Source organism: Delphinus delphis, chromosome 5, assembly GCF_949987515.2.
Source record: "Delphinus delphis chromosome 5, mDelDel1.2, whole genome shotgun sequence".
NCBI lineage: Eukaryota > Metazoa > Chordata > Mammalia > Artiodactyla > Delphinidae > Delphinus > Delphinus delphis.
The window spans coordinates 51,229,854-51,251,092 of record NC_082687.1 but is presented as its reverse complement, the minus strand read 5'-3'; the positions used below and the strand labels follow the sequence as shown (position 1 = coordinate 51,251,092).

Genomic DNA, 21,239 nt, shown 5'->3' with positions numbered 1-21,239 from the left:
AACACACTATTACCAGTTTACCCACTTGTTTCTCTTCTAAGATTCAGTGATAGTTTCTTATGCTTACCCTTGTCTCTGATCAATTTCATAACAGTCAGCAAAGGAAAGGTAGAACCAAGCAAAGAGCATAGTCCAATCCACATGCTTTCAGGCCAAATTCATCTCTATAAAACTCTGATCAAATTCAACTTCTTCCAAAACCAGCTGATGAGCAAAAAATTGGCCCAACCTAAACTTATCCAGAAATAGATGTTCAGACAAGACTTGGCTCTATACAAATTCACTGGAGACCAGCTAATCAACAGTTTACCATCCAAAAGTTTACCATCCAAAATTCACCCCCAAACAAATGTTTATTCAAGATCTAGTTCTATACAAACTCATTTGAAATCACCTTGTCAGAAAAAAGCTTTCTCTTCCAAGGCTCATCCAAAGGCAGCTGTTTAGCCAGGACCTAGCTCTATACAAATTCATCCAAGACAAGTTGATCTGCAAAGAATTCTCTCATCCAAAGAAGCTATTCAGTAAGGAGCTACCTCAAACAACCTCATCTAAAACAAGCCAGTACTCATCCAAAAACAGCTGCCTCTAAACAAACTCTCCAAAAGCTAACATCAGGAAAGCATTTCCCTGTCCATAGCTGGTCCAAAAAAAGCTGTTCAGCTGAAACCTGGATGTACACAAAACTATTCAAGAATAGCTAATAAGCAAAGAATGAACCCATCTAAAATGCATCCAGATACATCTACTTAATTAGATGTTGTCTTTCCATATAGTCATCCAGGAGCAGCTATTAGGCAACGAATTGTCCTGGCCAGAGCTCTTCTTAAAACAGCTATTCAGTCAGGAACTTGCTCTCAAAAACTCATATAAAACCCCATAGTCAATCAAGTCCTGAGCTATCAAAGTATTTTCCAAAATCTACTATTTATAAAAAACTTTAAAAGCCACATCAAAAAATACCTGACCACACCAAACTTCAAACAAATCAACAAAAGACCTGGACAAACTCAATCTCACCAAAAAGAAATTTTTCCTCCCCTGCTCCTCTATCAAAACCCACATCCAGATCCAATATTTTCATTTGCAAGCTCTCACCCTCAAATACAAACTAGTACTATAACTTTCACTGTCCCTGCTACCACTGCTTCTAAAGCAACTTCTACCACCACCACCACATCTACAACTAAGTTCTAACCATAATCCCCACACTAACATCAGCTATAACTATAAAACAAACCACCCCATCCAAAACAGCCCCAAAGCTGGCACCTATAACAATTACTTTGAAACAAAAATATTTCCCTATGATGGCACCTAATCTTAAACTGGCTCTTTGTCTAACTTTGAAACACAGAATCTCTTATGGCACCACAGAATCAAATACTGACCTTGCATTTCCCTTTAAAACTATATATTTTCCTGATACTCCTACAAAACTGAAAGTAACTACCCAATTGTCAGTATTGTTTCGACTCTGAAACTATGTAAATTCCCAACACCATTCCACAACCTTATTATCTAAACCATCATACCACCATCCAAACATTGAAAACATGAATTAATCCTTATACTAGTACCACATCTCTCATTTCTCCCCTCAGCATCCTCATTTGTGACCATTTGCAGGACATTCTCATTCTGAAAAATCATCTACAACAAAGCCTGCTATTTTTAAATCCATAAGAGTGTACTTTTAATGGTGAGTTGAAATTTTCCCACATAAACAGAGTACAATGTTACCACAACGTGTTGAGCTCAACCCTGATGAATGTGGAAATTTGATATAATGTATCCAGTATTTCTAACGACATTACATACTGAACTTTATCACCTATGACCAATGGCCAACCCACTCTCCCAAGAAGTCTGGACATATTTTCCTGATACCCAACCTGAAAAAAACTTCAAAAGATTAGTAATAAACCTATATAGTTTTTTCTATTTAGTAGAATTTTAGATATACTTAATTCAGTGGCTGTCCTTCTGACATTCATCAAACCACTCCATAGAAAAGTGGCTCTACAGAAGGTTTTCAAGCATATACCCTAATTTCCTCTGGGTAGTATGAACTGGTCAACAATTTTAAAGAATTTTGTAAATTTACAAAGTCAAGCAAGTGATAACTCAATTCAACTCATATTTATTGCTCTACCACATGCAAGATACTTTGCTGGGTTGTACAAAGAATACAAAATGAACAAGACACAAGATCTTCCTTTAAATCTAATATCTCAAAATAAGAACACAAATAACTATAGCATCAGCCAAAGTAGAATAAAATAAATATGAAATTCATTAGTTAAAATAGAGTTTCAGGGAAGGAAAAGAAATCCTGACTCCAAATTAGGGGAAGAAAGACAATGACAATTGTGGCATAAAGAAGGATCTTTAAGAATGAGTAGAACATTGACAGCCAGAGATGAAATGGGAGACTCCAGGCAGAGGGAATATCATGAACAAGTTTAGAGAAACAAGATGAAAATCCACTAAGGCTCTTTTCTGACATCCAGTGCATACTTCCATTTCACCTGCACATTATACAGTGATTGATACTGGCTGTATTGCCCATAAGAATGTAAGCAGGTATTCTGTCTTATTCACTTTTGTACCCTAGCATCTAGTACAATGTCTGGGCTAGGACAATTTAGGTTTATATTTAATAGGTGTTGTTGGAATTATTATGCACCAGGGAATGCTGACTGCAGTTTCCAACTATTAATTTACTTAGTTATTCAATTACGTTATCACAATATCACAATAATAAATAGCAATCATGTGTCTCAAATCCTTTTAATACTGTGATTGAATGATCAAGTGGTAGAAGGAGAAAAAGAGGTTTCCAGTCTACTTTATCTTTTCATTGCTGAACAGGTCCTCTTAGACTGGGATTCACAAAGAGTGCCTTGGGTCTGGGTAATTCCTATCTTCCCACATCCATTGGGTGTAATGGAGTTGGGAAGAGGGTACATTACTTGGCTTGAGAAATCCTAGGAAGTTCAGGGGTCACACAAGAGAGGTTTCACCAGGATTCTTCTAAACCAGGGACTCTTAACCTAGGTCTTCACAGTTAGGCTCTCAGGACATCCATGATACACATGTGTTGTTAGATACACATTGTGTTCACGGGCATATGTGCTTTTTTTCTGAGGAGATGGTGTATAGATTCAATCAGATTCTCAAAATATTCCATAAACCAAAGAAACTTAAAACTAAAACCAATAAAAAACATCAAGAAATGTCTAGACCTACAGGGCTAGGTGTCACCTGTATTTCACAAAACACTTTAATGAATCCTCATATCATTTAAGAAAAATAAATTACCTCACTGTTTTTGCTGATGTCTCTCAGTTTTGGAATGATTGAGGAATTTCCCCCTTTTATAGTACATATTTCTTGACACACACCTCCATAATTATATTACTGCAAGTTATCAGCTTTCAAACTTAAAATTCCTTGTCTAAGAAATTACTCACCCTTCTTAATTTCCCTTGTTTATTTTGGCCAAAGTCTACTGACTGCTCATTTTCCAAGCTAGGGCATGTCCCATTCTAGCTTGGGGTTGGAGACATGTCTGCAACAGGCATTTGACGCACTGTCAGTTCCCTGAATCACCTGATGTCCAGACAGTCACACAGTGATTCAATTCAAATGAGCTATTCATTAGCACCATACTCTAGATTGGGAATAGAACCCGTCTCCTCACCTAAGCCGAGGAAAAGCAGTGTCATAAAATTCAACTCTGCCTCTTCCAAAAAAGAAAAATATATATATATTTAAGGAAGCCCCTCCTCCTACACATTCACTGAAAATAATGCCCAGGGGAGAGGGAATTACCCAGTGTGGTGGGCTCCCCCTACTCAATGAGGCTTGACTATTTAATGTACCCCCACAAAATGTAAGCTCTTTAAGGTCAAGGATTTTTGCCCCTTCCATTCAGTTTTATCCCCAGGAACTGAAACAATGCTAGCAGAACATAGAGTGAATATATGCTAAATAATGGGTTGGAAGAATGAATTGACTGAGCAAAAGAATGAAGGGCTTCCCTGGTGGTGCAGTGGTTGAGAATCCGCCTGCCGATGCAGGGGACACGGGTTCGTGCCCTGGTCCGGGAAGATCCCACATGCTGCGGAGCGGCTGGGCCCGTGAGCCATGGTCACTGAGCCTGCGCATCCAGAGCCTGGGCTCCGCAACGGGAGAGGCCACAACAGTGAGAAGCCCACGTACCGCAAAAAAAAAGAATGAATGAATATGTCTATGAAAGCCTGTGAGAACATAAAGTTGCTTCCCTTCCACATACTTTAGCTCTTATGTTTCATTGTTCCTCTTAATTTCACCTTCTTTACCAAGCTATTTTCTGTCCCATCAATCATATATATCCTTCAAATCCACTTAAAGTCTCATCTCTTCTCTGAACTCTACCTTGCTCCAACTCCCTAGAGTATATACCTCTACCATTTATCCATCAACATGCAGTGACCATCTGCTGCTCTACAAAGTTATTAATATAGAAGACACTAAAGAAATATAAGACAAGGCCCCAGGAACTCTCCATCTATTTCAAGAGAAACATACAGTCAGGAAATAATGAAGGAGCTGTGTGAGATAATGTCTGATCAAGAGCCAAAGTAAATAATAGAAGCAAACAATCAAAAATACTACAGGTGATTAAAATTAGGTATCTCTCCAACCTTTCACTGCTAGCCTCACCTCATTTGGTTCCAGTGATAAGCAACAATAACATCTCTCCTTCATATGTAAACACTTGTTCTGCTCTCCTTGCATTCTTAATGAATGGATTATTTTTATTCTTCAAAACCTAGTTCAAAGGTCACCTCCTCTACTGGGTTTCTCTGCTGTCTGTCCCCAACAAAATTAACCACGCTCCCCTTCGTACCTGTGACTACTCCTAGGATTACATTTACCAAGCATACACGGGTTAACCTTTGTGTTTCTCTCATTCTTACCAGACAGTAACAAAAGTTGATTGTGTAATGAATAGTTACAGAAAAGGTTTTGGGAACAACTAATCGTCTCAGACAGACATTCTGTCCCCTAAAACTAGCCAAATCTAAGATGGCCTTCCATGGGACTTCCCTGGTGGTGCAATGGTTAACACTCCACCCTTCCACTGCAGGGGGCACATGTTCTATCCCTGTTCAGCACAGAATGGCCAACAAAAAATAGGAACTAAGATGGTCTTCCATGTGAAATCCTGGCATGACACAGATTTATCTTTAATTGGACTCAAAATTTGTTGAACAGACCCCACCTCCATCCATATATAAATCGTTAGAGAAGAGGCATATCTCAAAAACTCCAGGGGAAGCCTGGGGACCTGAAAACCTATGGTGAGCACCTCATTGTTCTTTCTGTGAAAGAAACCTCAGTGGATCCCTGCATTTTGCTTAGATTAAAGTAGATTTTTCCCCATTTAAAATACAGTACACCATTCAACTTTTCTGGAAGGAAATTTGGCCATACTTATTGAAACTTAAAACATACATATCCTTTACTACAGTACTTCTAGGAATAATACCTACAGCAATACTCCCACGTGTGTGAAAAAAATTTATAAGGATGTTCATTGTACCACTTTTATAATTACAAATTAAAATGGGAATGGATTAAATTTCCATCAAAAGGAAATGTAATATAATGTAGTCATTAAATACATGAAATAAAATCTGTACTGACATATATGGTCATCCATTATTTGTTAAGTAAAAAAGTAAATTTCAGAGCAATAAACATAATAGGTCTTATTTTTTAACATACACAGTTATATTTTGATGTTTGATTTATTATGTATACATGATAAACTAGGGATGTCTGGGAAGCCATTTGGGAAGGAGATGGAGGTGAAGAAGGATTGTAATTTTTCATTGTCTGCACTTTTTTTAATTACACAAAGTATATCTTCCTGAAATACCCTCTATTCAAATGGTAGACATTGGGTAACATGATGTCTGCCGCTAATAACTCACCTAATGAAGTGTTGGGAAATGAAAGAAACCAAATGATTTCACAAACAGCTAAGTCCTCATTGGTCCCTCAGTTGCCAGCCTCCTGGAGTCAAGTTTAAATTCCTACTACAAACTCACAGCTCATAAAAGGGTAAAATTTTTCATCATAGAAACTAGAGAAATCAACTGGACTTTGCATATTGTCTCACCTGTACATTTTGCCTAGTGAAGAAAAAGGTAACAGAAATGACTATGTTTCAAATAGAGCATTCTTTTTTTTCAAGTACCACCTTGTCTCAAAAAGAAAAAAATAGAGTGAAAGAATAACACTATTTTGTTGTTTCAGGTAGTAATTTGAACATGAAGGCTACGATTCTCCTGTTTTGTCTTCTAGGATCAACTCTATCATTACCAGTAAGTGAAAAATGTATATTTTATGAACCAACCAGCCTGAGCTGCATCTCTCTCTCTCCTTGCCCTCTGCTAAAACTGCTTCGTGACCCATTCCTTTAGTTTCCTGTTTTTATTTTCAAAGTTGAAAGATGATAAACTAATGAAGTGTTACTGCATATTTCAATGTACTTACATTGTTAAAATACATCCAATCTATCGTGGATTGAGTGGATTAATTTTATAATAAATTAATTTTTATTATTATTTTGATTTATTTTTGAATAATAAATTATTGATTATTTGACTTATTTTGAATAATAAATTAATTTTGATTATTTTTGGCAGAGAAATAGGGTAGAAATTAGGAGAAAAAGGAATGCTTTAGATTATGTCTGCTCAAAGTGGATAATGATTCTACTTCCAAAAAGAAGTTAAGATTTTCTTGCCAACTAATTATTTTGTCATGACCAAAGATGTAAACTAAAACATTCTGATTTTTCTAATTGGAAGCATGAAACATCTAGATTGTATAAACTGTAAAATGTCTACCAAATCATGCAATAGTAAGGGAATATTAGAAAGCAGTCAATATTTTTTACTTAGAACATTTCATCACAAAACCTGTTCATATATAACAGTTTTTTGAACAAAAAAGAGCACTAGTATTCAAACGTGTATTCCAACTGTCCTTCAATATTTTATAGACATAATATGGGTGGTTTGGGTCTCTAAGTGAATTTCCCTTTGTTTGAGATGCTTCAGTGTGGACAATAAGAAAAAATTTTTAAATATTTACTATGAATTAGCAGAACAAAAAGAAATAATTCTCAGTTAGGCCTCAAGCTCACTTAACACTTCCTTACTCATCCATACAATCAGCAAATATTTACTGAAAACTCTCTGTATACCATATATTGTGCTAGTTGCTGAAGATACAATGGTAAGAAAAAAAGGCATGATCCTTCATGGTGTTTACAAGGGCTATAGATACTAAAAAATATTTTTAATGTTAAATTATAAATTATAACCATGATTAGTTCTATGAAGGACCTGAACAGGGTGATCTTGGGGGAAGGGGATGGAACAAAACATGAATAACCATCCTCCTTCTTATTTCATTGCAAATATACATTTGTCGGGCTTCCCTGGTGGTGCAGTCGTTGAGAGTCCCCCGTCGATGCAGGGGACACGGGTTCGTGCCCCAGTCCAGGAAGATCCCATATGCCGCGGAGCGGCTAGGCCTGTGAGCCATGGCCGCTGAGCCTGCACATCCGGAGCCTGTGCTCCGCAACGGGAGAGGTCACAACAGTGAGAGGCCCATGTACCACAAAAACAAAAACAAAAACAAATATACATGTGTCCTTTAAAGAAGTTGTCTACAAAAATGTGATGTTTAAACAAGGTAAATTAGGAAGTTAAATTCTTTGTAAAACATGGATTTTGCGCTTCACCGAAGAAGTTTGTCAAAAGGTTCTTCTAAATAAGGTGTCTCTAGTGAATTTAAATTACTATAAAATTTGTAAAGACCCAAGACAAATAAAACTTTCCTGGAGCACAGCTATCATTCAAAGCAGATTGAGGAGTGCTGTGCAGGTTAATGCAGATTGGGAGCGCAGTTAGAAACAGTGGTGCAGGGAATGTGGGAAGTAACATTAAAATGTCTATTAGGTATAGTATTGGTATTTATTAAATAAAACTCAGGACACATAGACAAGGTTTTTAAAAATGATTTGTACATGAATTTATTGAATTATCATAAAGGTATATAAAATGAATCGAACACTTAAAGCAGCCTAGCAATTGTTTTCAGTAAATCAAAAGTTTTGGACTAGGGTACATACTGGAGATGCGACAGGTTGCATACTCAGAAGAATAGTCAGGCTAGGCCTCAAAAAGAAGGTGAGCTCGAGCAACAACATGAAGCTGGTGATAAAGTGAGCCAACGATGGGGGAAAAAGCATTCCAGACAGAGGGAACAGGTGGAGATGAGGCTCTGAGGCAAGAAGCAGACTTGAGTGTCCCAGAGACAGCAAGTAGCCTAAATAACAGTAGGAGAGTGAACAAGAGAAAATCAGGTAGGATGGAAGGTCAGAGAGGCACTGGGGGCCCAGGGCCTGAGGGCATTTTAGGCCATTGTATTGTCCCTGGCTGAAAAAGAAGTCAAGCCACGGATTGAACAAAGACCTAAACACACCAGACTGTTGTTTTAAAAGGATCCCTCTGACTGCCATGCTGACAGTGGATTGTAGTGGATGAAAACACATTTGCAGAATTTATACTTACATAATCTTAAGGCTTAAAGGGACCCCTAAGGACAGATAGTACCAATCTTACCTCTTACAACTGAGAAAAAAGACCGAAGTGAAATCAAGAGTCATTAGTAGCTCCAGGATATATCCAAGTGATCCAAGGGTTAATGCAGTGCTGGGGGGCCCACAGCACACTGCCCTTGGGGATGCAGCCAGGAGCAAATGCCAACCAGAGTCAACCTGGCCAGAGAGCTTCCACCTGAATGCAGATGGAATACAAAGAAAAACAAATAGAAGGATTCATTTCTTCAAGGACTAAAAGCACTTGCAGGGATCCTAGTACAGGCTCTGCAACTCAAAATATCACCTTGGCAGCTGACACTGCTTCTCACTTCCCTCTTCTATAAAACAATACAACTAGATCATATGGATTCAAGGAGATTTTTACCCCTAAAATTCAGTTATTCTCAATACACTAGGAAAATACCCTGGCCAGGAAGGGGACAGAATTTCCATTACAGGAAGTGACTTTTCAGGCACGAGGTAAAATTAGGAAGCTTTGTGAAAATGCAGTAGAAATCATGGCAGCTTACCTTCAAGCTTTGGGAAAAACAAATGTGTATAGAGCTAAGGTGTGGACTATATATTTCATGTCCTGGAAAATGACGAAAGCACTTTCAGAAAAGAAATGGGAACCTAGGACCTACCTCCAGAAATCCATGTGCCCTATCTCACCCTCTGTCCCTCCCCAGAGCACCCCTCCTGGTCTGGCACTTTTCTGCTCCACAATTCCATCTCCTGTCATGCACAAAATGTTCCACGGAGTTAAAACTGCTCCAAAACCCACAGAGGCTAAAGACAGATGTTTTTGCATTTGGGTCAACTTGTTACCTCCTGGAAATAAATGGATGCAAAACCTCAAACACAACCCTGTTTCTGCAAAAATTTGTTATCACAGATGCAGCTCAACCCTGCTTTGGTAGTTCCTCCAACAAAGCTGGTTCCAGGTCAGGCAACACTGCTAAACCAACAACAGCCAAATCAGGTAAGAGTCCTACAATGGGGAACATATACAGACCAGCAAAGGAAACATGTTAAGACTAGTGGATTTAAAATCAAGATTCAGCCAAAGTCTCATGACTGAGCAACAGAGTGAAAAGCTTTATTTGGGGGAAAATAAAAACAAGAAAATACTTGTTTTCAAAACTTTGAGCAAGAAAAGCAACACATCTTCATTCTTTTTCCTTTTGTCTGAAAAATAATTTGGTTTAGCAACCAAATCTAGTAAACTCTGAAAAGCAATAGCTACACCTATTGAAACAGCTTGGTCATCTATGCCCTTGAAGTACTGTGACTTAATCATGTATGGCATTTGCCAGAACTAGCAGGGATTAAGAAGTAATCTATAAAAATAATTGCAGATTTCCTCGTGGTTTTCTTAAATTTCATTGTGGCTGATGAGCTGATGTGTTACTGTAAAATCTGTCTTTGAAACATATTTAAATACATATGAAAACTGCATGGTCTCCTGGCTACACACCCGCTTCTTCCCACCCTTGCTCTGTTCAAAAGGACCTCTCCTTACCTATGTCTAGACTTTGTGAAATAGTACAATAATACCAGTCTAAAGTTCTCTTTTTGGTCTATGGACATTATACAATACTCATGTCAGTAGCTGACCTCCCTCCTTAAGGAACTAGAAGCTCTGGGGACCTTCTTTGAAAAATAATACAAAGTTAGATATGTAAAATTAGTTACTAACGTGAATAATTTATAATTAGATAAGAAATAAGAGTAAATTACATATTTTTAAGCTGATAAATACCTTAAACTTGACACATCGCTAGTGTGCCTCCTAGGGCCATGGAAGGGGGCAATGTTAGTGAGAGGCCCTGAAGCTTTACCTTCGTGGTAAATCCACCTGTGACTGGAGTATAGGTTACTTGAGGATATCCTCCACTGACAGCACTGTAAAACCAGACAACCTCTTGTCTCACACATCAATTTCAATGCCCTGCAGGTCTTCCCTTCTTTAAGTCTAATTCCATTGACACAGATGCTCACACTGGGGTCAGACCTGCAACTGGTAAGTACTCTTTTTTATCATTTTAATATCCATTGTTAAATAAAAATAATACCTAATGTGGAGGGTATGTGTGTGTGTGTATCCATAGATGTACACATGCACACATATTCATTGTAGTGACAGAGGAAAGTCAAAGAGAGTTCAATGCTATTCAATACATCATTAGAAAATTTTCTTAGCAAGAGAATCTCTAAAGGAATTAATCTAATTCTTAAGTCTTTACTTCTTTAGTTCTTCTCACCTCCTCTCCGAGCTCCCCTCCCCATTCCTCTGACACATCTTCCTCATGGCCCATACAACATCCACATACCCACACAAACACTATGACTGCTCTCATTGCCCCAAAAACAAGAGCAAACAAGAAGGGGTAGAAATATCTACATTCTTTTCATAGAATATCTGTATAGTTTAATCTGTTTGGGGGATAAGATAATGTTTCTTTCCTGCTTAAAATGGATTTTTTCCACTGGTCTGATTTAAATATAGTACTAGACCATATTCAGACTAGATATTTTATTCTGAGCCTCACAATTTTCATGGGGATACCTATGAAGGAACTCAGTCCTTCATAAGAAAGTCATCAGAAAAATTCCAGGAACCCTTGCTGTTGCAGCCAAAAAGGGAAGGCAAATATAGAATCACTTAAGTAATCCTCAGGAGAATGGGTTAAATGCCAAAGAAAAACTTAATATGAGAAAATTAGTCCTGGACTTGATTGTTGTACTAGTAGATTAAACAAGTCTTTGCACTTCATTTCTATATCTAATTCCAAATGCAGTGTAGTATACTATATATTTGCATAGCTAATCCTCCCTTTTACATTTATTAAATATGAATTCGGGTCCTGGATGTTTGAACTGAAACAACACAATGAAAATCTTCCTCGTTGCCCTACAGCTAAATCCTGCTGCAGGGATGGCACCTGGTACCCAGACCCTCCCACTGACCCTGGGGGGATTGAAGGTACAGCAGCAGCTGCAACCACAAGTGAGTTCAAAGACCTACTAAGTTTAACAATGGGGAGCATTTTCCCTCAGGTGAAAGCCTAAAGGGGAAGAAAGAATATTTTCAAGGTTCTTTAAAGTTCTACCCTGATAATTTGCAGAGGGATGTCCTACTAAATTTAAAGCAGTCTTTGGCAATTTGGTTCTTGCTGAAATCCCATGAGAACACACCAAGAAAATAGCATGCTGCCCCATAACCTCTCTAGAATACATTTGTAATAGGTAACAGGAAATATGAAGAGTTGGGGAAGATCGAGAAGTAAAGAATAAACGGGGGGATTGAGAGGTATCAGGATTCTTCTCCAGCTTGCTCTGTTTCTATTGAAGACCTTCTGGGTGACCAAAATCATTCCAAAGAAAAAATAAGAGATGGATAAAGTCTATTTCCAGCAAATCTAATCTCATCCTTTTTGTGTGCTTTTTTCATGACTCCTCTCGAGTCCCCAAGGGTTCTCTTGTTCCTTCTCTCCTGCCATCGTTATTTGCTTTCAGGAAAACCCCCCAAAAAACCCTCACATGAAGATATAAATGACATACTTAGGACATCACCTCTTTCCAAAGTGTTTGCATTTTAACTGCAAAGTCCAAATTTTGTCTTCTTGGAACTTCTCTAAATAGTTAAATTACTCTAAAGAAATATATAATGATCCCTTTATGACTAAATTGGTTACTGTTAACTAATTCTCCCTAACACATGACCTCAGCCCCTATCATTCCCACGTAATGGTCTAATTTTTTGTAGAAGCTTTCTTGATTATTACATACATAGTATATGTTAACTATAGAGAATTTAGAAAACACAGATAAGGAAAAAGAAAAAATAAAATTTACCCATAAGCCTACCAGCCAGAATTAAACACTGTCAACATTCTAGGTTATGTCCTTCCACTCTTTTTCTATGCATATAAGTACACTCTTTAAAGACAATATGTTCTTACTATAGCTGATGTTCTATAATCTAATTTTTTCACTTAATACATTTTGAATAGTCTTTCCTATATTTTGAATATTCACTTATAACATTGTGAATCACTTATAACATTGTTTTAAATGATTGCTAGTATTCCATCATATTGAAAACATTGGGTTTTTTTCCAAAATTTTTGCTGCTATAAACAATTCTACAGTGAACATCCTTTGACTAAGGCTTTGACCACTTCAGTGATTATTTCTTTAAGACCAGTTCTTAGGGATAGAATTTGTGGGTCCAAAGATATTCAAAACTGTAAGAATTTTAATACACATTCCCAAATAATGAAGCATGACTATACCCTAACCATCTTCCTACCACTATGGACACGTCCAACTTATAGTAGCAAGCTTATGTTAATTAGTAATTATAATCAAAACTGAGTTTAATTTACAAAATTATTTTAAGCTGCTCAATTTAATTCTATATCATATGCAACTAATACTTTTTTCTGTGCCTTTTGTCCCAAATAACAACACAAGAAACTATACTGCTTCATTTATTCATATTTGTAAAAATATGTAATATAACTAATTTTTACATTTCTTTTTTTAATATTGATGTGTATACCTGTCTATCAGTCATTACTTATTCCTTACAGATACATTAGAGCCTTCACTCAAAGTATCTGCTGCTTATTTATATCTTAATAATAAAAGTCATCCTCAGAAAAAGACTAGAGAGAGTAGCAAATAAAATGAGAATCCCTTTACTACATGACCCTGGTGTAATCCATCTGCCAATTGCCCAGGTTCAGTTTCAATTGCTGGCCTGCTCTAACCTGGAAGTCAGGCTTAGTACATCTTCATATCCACCAAAGAATATATCCACCGGAGTCAAAGGCATATGTGGGCACTGTAGATGTTACTGAAGATTCAGTAGAGATGGTTCGACATTCCACACTCCCCAACATGCAATAATATAAATCAATCCTCGTTCTCTGTGGGGATTCTTCAATGTCTCTAGGCTATGCCACCACCAAGGGTCCCCACACATGCCTTCTAACTGCGCAGCCCCAGTCCCTCCGACCCTGTCTCTCCCTATGTAGAGGAACTTACATCCCTGCCAGAAACCTGGGCAGCTGCCCACAGCGTTCATTTATCTAAGACAGGCCAGAGTGGCTAAGAGTGAACTCTAGAATGCCAAAACTTCTGGTCAAATCCCAGCTCTCCACTTACTGCCTATGTGGCCAAGTTACCTAATCCTCTGTGACTCCCTTTCTTCATCATATAGAATAGAGATTAATTAGAATCTACCACTAGAGCTGTTAGGATTAAATGAGTAAATCTACATAAAACATTTAGAACAGTGCCTATACATGGTACTCATTCAATACATGTTAGCTATTATTATTTCAAACAATATCTCTGTCGAAAACTAACACTTTTTCTCCTTGTTACATTGGTGCTACATTACTTAATTCTTACAATACATTTTTTACTTAGACATTTGTGGTTTCCTTTTGTATCTTTCTTTTCCTTCCAATTTGCCTTTAAAGAAGAAATTTCAATTTTGTTTTCTCCCAAATCCTGTGTCCCTTCCCTTCAATCCACTTTTCCATTGCCACCCTGAAGATGAGTTGCTTTTGGTCAGTAGCCAGGGATCTGACAGAGAGTAAGGCTTTTTCTTAAATGTGTGTACTTTTTACCTTTTGGCATTATGGGTGTTACTGTACAAACTTCTTGAGAAATAATAAAGTTAAGAGTCTTTTTATAAGACTTTCAAATCTTTTAGGTCTGGAATATTAAAAGTCCCATTTTGATAACTTTTGTGACACTCTATGAGTTTCTATAGAAATAAAAATAAACCTTAAAACCCTAGTTCTTTCTGACAGACCCCATGGTTAGTTCTTAGAGTGCTAGAGCACACCAACACCTCACCCAGATCTTTCCAACTACAAATCCATAACATGTACGCAGTTATCAGTGACCAGTGTGGTATTTCTCACTTAGCTCTAAGAACTCTGTTAGGATGAGCGTTGTTGAACAATATCAACCAAAATTTCCTTCCAGTGTTCTATTTTAATATCAAAATATCCAGGCAACAATTATGAGACTAAGTACACATGCTTCAAGAAATCGTGATATTTTAAAATATCCATTACATGTTTTAATATATCTTCTGAGATGTCATATAAAAGAAACACATGGATTTTATCAACATGATTGCTTGGAATAATTTTAGGTTTGGGATAGCTTGAAATCAAAGTTATTTTTTGTTCATCCAATTTACTAACTTCTACCTTTTACATGTGCTGCTTTGGACTGGTTTCTAAATCTCTGGGTCTAATCTTTTTACAAACTGGATGAGTTCCAATTCCCGTCCTGCTCTGTGAGTCCATATATATGATCATAGATGATACATTAAACAAATATCTATTCAGTAAATATTGTATGCTTTTTAAAAGTCTCAATATTTATATCACTACCAGAACTTACCTTTTAGTATATTTTTTCCTATGTCTCTCACTCTTTTTTCAGGTGTTACCAGTTATTGTAGCACACCTTGGAGCCCAGGTAGGATTATTTTGTAAAATGATTTTTATTTTAAATCATCTTAGTGTGAAATATTTCATCCTATCTCAATTCACCAAATAGTTGCCAAGTTTCCTATTTACTTTGCACTGTATGGACACTGATAATAACAAGAATAATTATTGAGCACTTACTATGTGCCAGGCACTGTTCTAGTACTTTTTATTTAATATGTACTATCTCATCTAATTTTCAAAACAACCTTTTATAGACAATACTTTTATTTCTAATGTAAAGATGAGTAACTGGCAATACTTACAGTTAGTTATTTATTTACAATCACACAGTTAGTAAATGTCACAGATGAAGCAACCAGTCAATCCTTTAAACCACACTGTTAAGAAAATATTAAATTAATGGGCTGATCTAATAATTAATGATTTGGGGGATTTTTATCTCAAATTTATTTATTAACTATATATCTTTTCCCTAAAAATGACACACTTTCCTCTCTCTCTATTTTCCTTTGTGAAAGGTAATTCTTGAGATCACTGATAAAATTACCAAGACCCAAGATCAAATATGAACATCAGATGGCAGCTATTACTTCTAAAAGCAGAATCAAGTATAAAATTCATATTAACTCTTAATTCCACATATGGGAACACATTCCAAGGAAATAATCTGAAATACAGCTAACGTTTATTTACAAATAAATTCATCAAAATAATTTTATGGTAGAGAAGAATATTAGGTGCAACCTACATTTAAACAAAAGGAAAATTATTACGTAAACTGTACAACATAAAATCAAATACTTTGTGACCATTCAAAATTATATTTATTAAAATTTGTTGGTAATGTGGTTAAATGATTGCTGTGTAGTATTAACAGAAAAGGTAAGACACGTTGTAAAAATTACATGACTTCTAGTATGTAAAAAAGAAATGTTTGAAAAACATCTGCAAGAAAAAATATCACATTCTGCATGATGGGATTTTTTTTATTGCTTTCTGCATCTTCCAAGTCTCCCCTCATGTGTATCTATTACCTAATTATAGAAAACATGTAACTTCTGTAATGCAGAAGACCTCCCATCACTCAAATAATAAACGTTAGTAGTTCAATGTCATGTGCTAACTTGAGTTTTGTGATACAAATCACAAAGGCAGTTTAAATTATTGTTGAAAATAAACACATATCTCTTTATAATATTTATAACTATTTTAAGTTTTTAAGTTATTATAATATATATAATATATATATTGCCTCAAATATATTAAACCTTGCCTCAAATATATTAAAAATCTGTCTAATAACTTGTGTTATTTTCTTTTTAGGGTGCTATCCTAAGCTCAGAGGAATTGGTAAAAAGAAAAATTAATTACTAGTATTTCAAATTCCTTTCACTGCTACCACAATGCTGTTTTCTATCGTCATATAGCCACTTTTGACCACAACCCCTAAATCTGGTGCATACTATCATAAACTGAACACTTTTATAGGTCCTCACATTAGGTTAGCTTTTGTCTAGCTGGGGATTTCATCATCCTTCTCCAGCTACTTGTCCCCATTAATTTGACTTAGCTTTTGTTTTCCACATATTGATGTCAGATTCAGTTCTATCCAGAAAGCCAATTCATAGTTTAAACTTTGTATTGATTAAAATGTAGGATTGTAAGTTACTGAAATGCATGCAGATTTAGAATAATATACATATTGATATTTAGCGCAGGAAGGATTAATTTTTTGACTTAGATGTTTAATGTTTATAGAAAAATTTATTATTTTTCTAGCATCTTATGGTGATGAATGAACTCTTCTCTATACATATGAATAACTAGAGGGCTGACCCTAAATAAAACTCATAGTACCATTACTAGGCATTTCTATGCATTTCCGCATAAGTCATTTTCAGAGAAAAATTATTTGAATTAATATGGTATCTAAACATGACACTGAAGTAAAGAGTTGAGGCAATATCTGGGAAGACAGTTTTTAAACCTCTATTATTAAAAAGGTAGGGATTTGCCTAGACTGTCCATAAATAAAATCAAGTAACAGGGATGTTTTGCCAACACTGATACATGAATACCCATATCAACCAGTTATTGACCCGATTCTATAAAACAGGCACCTTAGTAGATTTTTTTACATGTGTTGCCTTTAATCCTCACCAGATTACAAAATAGAGATTTTTTTACATGTGTTGCCTTTAATCCTCACCAGATTACAAAGTAGAGTAGAGATACCAACTTTATATAAAAAGAAACTGAGACTCGGAAAGCTTAAGCAAATTAGGTCCGAAGGTCAAAAAAATAAAAGTAAATCCAGATTGAAAACCATTTTTCTATCCACTATACTAGTGGATAGAAAAATGGTTTTCTTTTTCTTTTTTTTCTTTTCTTGGTGAAACTCACAGTAATAGCTATATTTTTTATGTAACTAACACACACACACACACGTTTTATGAACAAATATTTACCCTTAGTATATATAGTGCACTGGTAATTTATAGTCTATTATTTTTGCCTTATTTTTTAATGATGGGCACCACTCACCTTTATTTTATTTATTTATTTATTTATTTATTTATTTATTTATTTAGCTGCATTGGGTCTTCGTTGCTGCACGGGCTTTCTCTAGTTATGGCGAGTGGGGGCTACTCTTCGTTGCGATGCGTGGGCTTCTCATTGTGGTGGCTTCTGTTGTTGCAGCGCATGGAGTCTAGGCACACGGGCTTCAGTAGTTGTGGCATGTGGGCTCAGTAGTTGTGGCTTGAGGACTCTAGAGAGCAAGCTCAGTAATTGTGGTGCATGGGCTTAGTTTCTCCGCAGCATGTGGGATCTTCCTGGACCAGAGCTTGAACCTGTGTCCCCTGCATTGGCAGGCAGGTTCTTAACCACTGCGCCACCAGGGAAGCCACTTTCTTTATTTCAAATGTATGAAAGTCCCAACTCCCAATTTGAAATTTTCTGTACTCTGCTCCTATCTCTCACTCAGCATAAGTCTAATTCTGGTTCCAATACCTCATAAATCTAAGACAGTGTTTTCCAAACATCAGTCCTGGACCATCAAACCAGGACAACTTGGAGAGCTGGTTAAAAATGCGTATTTCTGCCTTCCAGATGGTGCTTATGCAAACTAACAATTGAGATCCACACTCAAAGAAACGGACCTGTATCTTAATTTTGAATTCTCAATGTTTTTTATTCTGTGAGAATGCTGTCAGAACTGAGAGGTCCCAGAGAACTGGTTCTTGCCTGAACTCTCTCCAAAACCAGCTGATTTCAAATTATTACTTCTTAGGAAGAACTTTTCACAGTAATTTTTTCCCAGGGGAAAAACAACAACAACAAGTGTAAGTAGCAACAACATTCATTACCAGTGGGCAAATCACTGACTGCCCAAAAGAGAGAAGACCCACTGAGTAACCTCAAGGAATACACCAGTGGCTGAATTGCCAAAAGAAACGTTTCTGACTGAATATTCCAATGCCTTTGAAAAATACATCAAAAGAAACTTGAAGGGGTGAAAACCATGAGATAAGAATTGATTAATCTACTTGAACTAATTTTTCCATTAACTTTTAGTCTCTTAAATTACTCTAAAAAGAAATATGGGCAAAGGAGAGATGATGCTTTAGGTCAACAACAGAAATGCAGCCCCCTGTAATTGTATGGATTTTCTCCCTTAGTTCTACCTCAAATGATGAACAAATGATGCATTATTCCTCTTCCTGTGACTGATATGAACAAATGAACAAATGATGCATTATTCCTGATATGAACAAATGATGCATTATTCCTCTTCCTGTGACTGGCTTGATTCTGGCTTTCCCTTTCTGAGGAAAATGAAGCACAGCAAGGAATCCCAGTAATGAAAACAGCATCAGGCTTGGCTTGGGAGAGGGAGGGATTTCCTCTGAGGAACGCTCGATCTTTACTGTCTTTTCTGACTCTACCCTCTCCATCTGTAAATCCTACCAAAACTTGCTGCCCTCAAGGAAGAAAAAGCTGGTTGACCACCTTTTAACTGTGTTCCTTTGACTTTGTTTTCTATTTCCTTCTCTCATTCCAGCCAGCGACCCCCCAAATCTTAACAGGATTTATCTTCCATCCCTTGTTTCCTGGAGCCATCCTGCCCACCAGTCAGGCTACTCCAGATGTCCAGAATGGAATCCTTCCTGCAGGACAAGCAGGAGCAAATCCTGCCATCCGGGGAAACTCAGAGGGCCCCTTCCCAACTACCAGTGGCACAGATGACGACTTTGCAGAGACCACCCCTGTAGGCATCCAAAGGGGCATACAGACCACTGAGGAAACCACCACAGGGTCACCAAAAGGTAAGTTCTCCAAGCCAGGAAAGTGCCCCAGGGCCGTGAAAGTCATCTGCAGAGTGAGAGAGGAGTTCTTTGTCTTGCCTTGACAAATACAGATCCCAGTAATATCAGGGAGCCCCCTTACTCACTCACATTTGATTACAGCAATGTGAGGGAGTATTTTTACTGGGCTACCAACCCTATTGGATCTATCCAGAAAGAAGACATTTAATTGCTGGCATAATTTACTTTCCATGTTAGGTCGGAGCTGAAAATATTTGGAAACAGACAGTGTTCTCCATTTCCCATCCCCCCCGCACCCTTCAAACACACACAGGACACAGTTAATCAATCAAGATACTCTTTTCCACTCACTAAGCATGGATGAGCCTCAGAACCTTCCTAACATAGGGAAGGTTCTGAGGCTTCAGAAGGTTGCAAGCTGCCACTAGCAATAGACTAGAATTAGTGCAATGCATGAACCCATGTGCCACTCCCCTCAGATGGGACTTAAGAAATGTTGCAAAAATCAGCTCTTCTAGTACCAACAGACAGAGATAATCATTTAACCTGTGAGGATGTCCAGACCCACATGTTCCAAATATCCAAATGGACAAAAGAATGATTTGCTATTGATACTCTTGCTCCAAAAAAAGAAATTTTGATCTCAAGTAAAACATGTTTGAATTCAATATGCCTTTACCTACATTTAAAAAGTGTCTTTTTTTCTTCCAGGAATTTAGTAAGCTGTCTCAAATTTTTTCAACTAAGCCACCTCAAATGTGGTGATCCATAAGAATCATTTTCATTGATCATATTATGGAATAGACTGAGACATACTGGAGTGTATCAGAAGAAATTAATTCTTAGTTTACCTAAAAATTTTTTCTTGAAATTTCAGAAGATATGCACTCCTGGGGAATACTGACTACTGACAAAGAATACTAATTAAATGGATAAATTTATCTTTAAAATATAACATTATGCCACCTTAGACCCAGAAGATATGTATATTAAAATGTATTTTGAAACTGACTCTTTTTCTTCTTTGCGGGTGAAAGAAAGTTGGACAATTTCAGAAACTCCATTACTTCAGGATACTTAGATGGTACTCTTGGTCTAGACTTTCTTTGGAAGCAGACAATGCTGCAGTCATGGGAGTGGACATCCAGCTGTGTAAGAAGAGTTCTAATTTCCTCACAACTACCTTATGACCCACTCTATCCCATAAGAGCCACAAATTTAATTTTTAATATTCAAATTAAAAGCAAATTACATATGCATCTAAAATATGCAGTGGAAGTCAAGAATTATAATTCATATTGTCTGTCCTCAAGTTGCTTATACACAGAGCTAGTGATTATGGCATTTAATCGTTAATTTGGTATGCCTGAGTAAGAAATGAAATTGATAAAATACCTGCTAAAGAGCTCGAGGAATCATGTTCCCTGACTTCAGACTATACTACAAAGCTACAGTAATCAAAACAGCATGGTACTGGCACAAAAACAGACATACAGATCAATGGAACAGGATAGAAAGCCCAGAAATCAACCCATGAACCTATGGTCAATTAATCTATGACAAAAGAGACAAGAATATACAATGGAGAAAGACAAGTCCTTCAATAAGTGGTGCTGGGAAAACTGGACAGCTACATGTAAAAGAATGAAATTAGAACATTCTCTAACACTATATATAAAAATAAATACAAAATGGATGGATTAAAGACCTAAATGTAAGACTGGATACTATAAAACTCTTAGAGGAAAACAT

At 36.7% G+C, this 21,239-nt stretch overlaps 1 protein-coding gene across 1 annotated transcript; it reads left to right on the top strand.

Annotated features, from left to right (window-relative positions):
- The first annotated feature begins 6,326 nt into the window (after window positions 1-6,326).
- Window positions 6,327-20,206, top strand: AMTN (amelotin). Its single transcript, XM_060013163.1, has 8 exons — window positions 6,327-6,380; window positions 9,567-9,653; window positions 10,629-10,694; window positions 11,592-11,681; window positions 15,149-15,184; window positions 16,483-16,509; window positions 19,223-19,487; window positions 20,199-20,206. Exons 1-8 carry the CDS (start codon window positions 6,327-6,329, stop codon window positions 20,204-20,206), a joined length of 633 nt encoding a protein of 210 aa, XP_059869146.1.
- The last annotated feature ends 1,033 nt before the right edge of the window (window positions 20,207-21,239 follow it).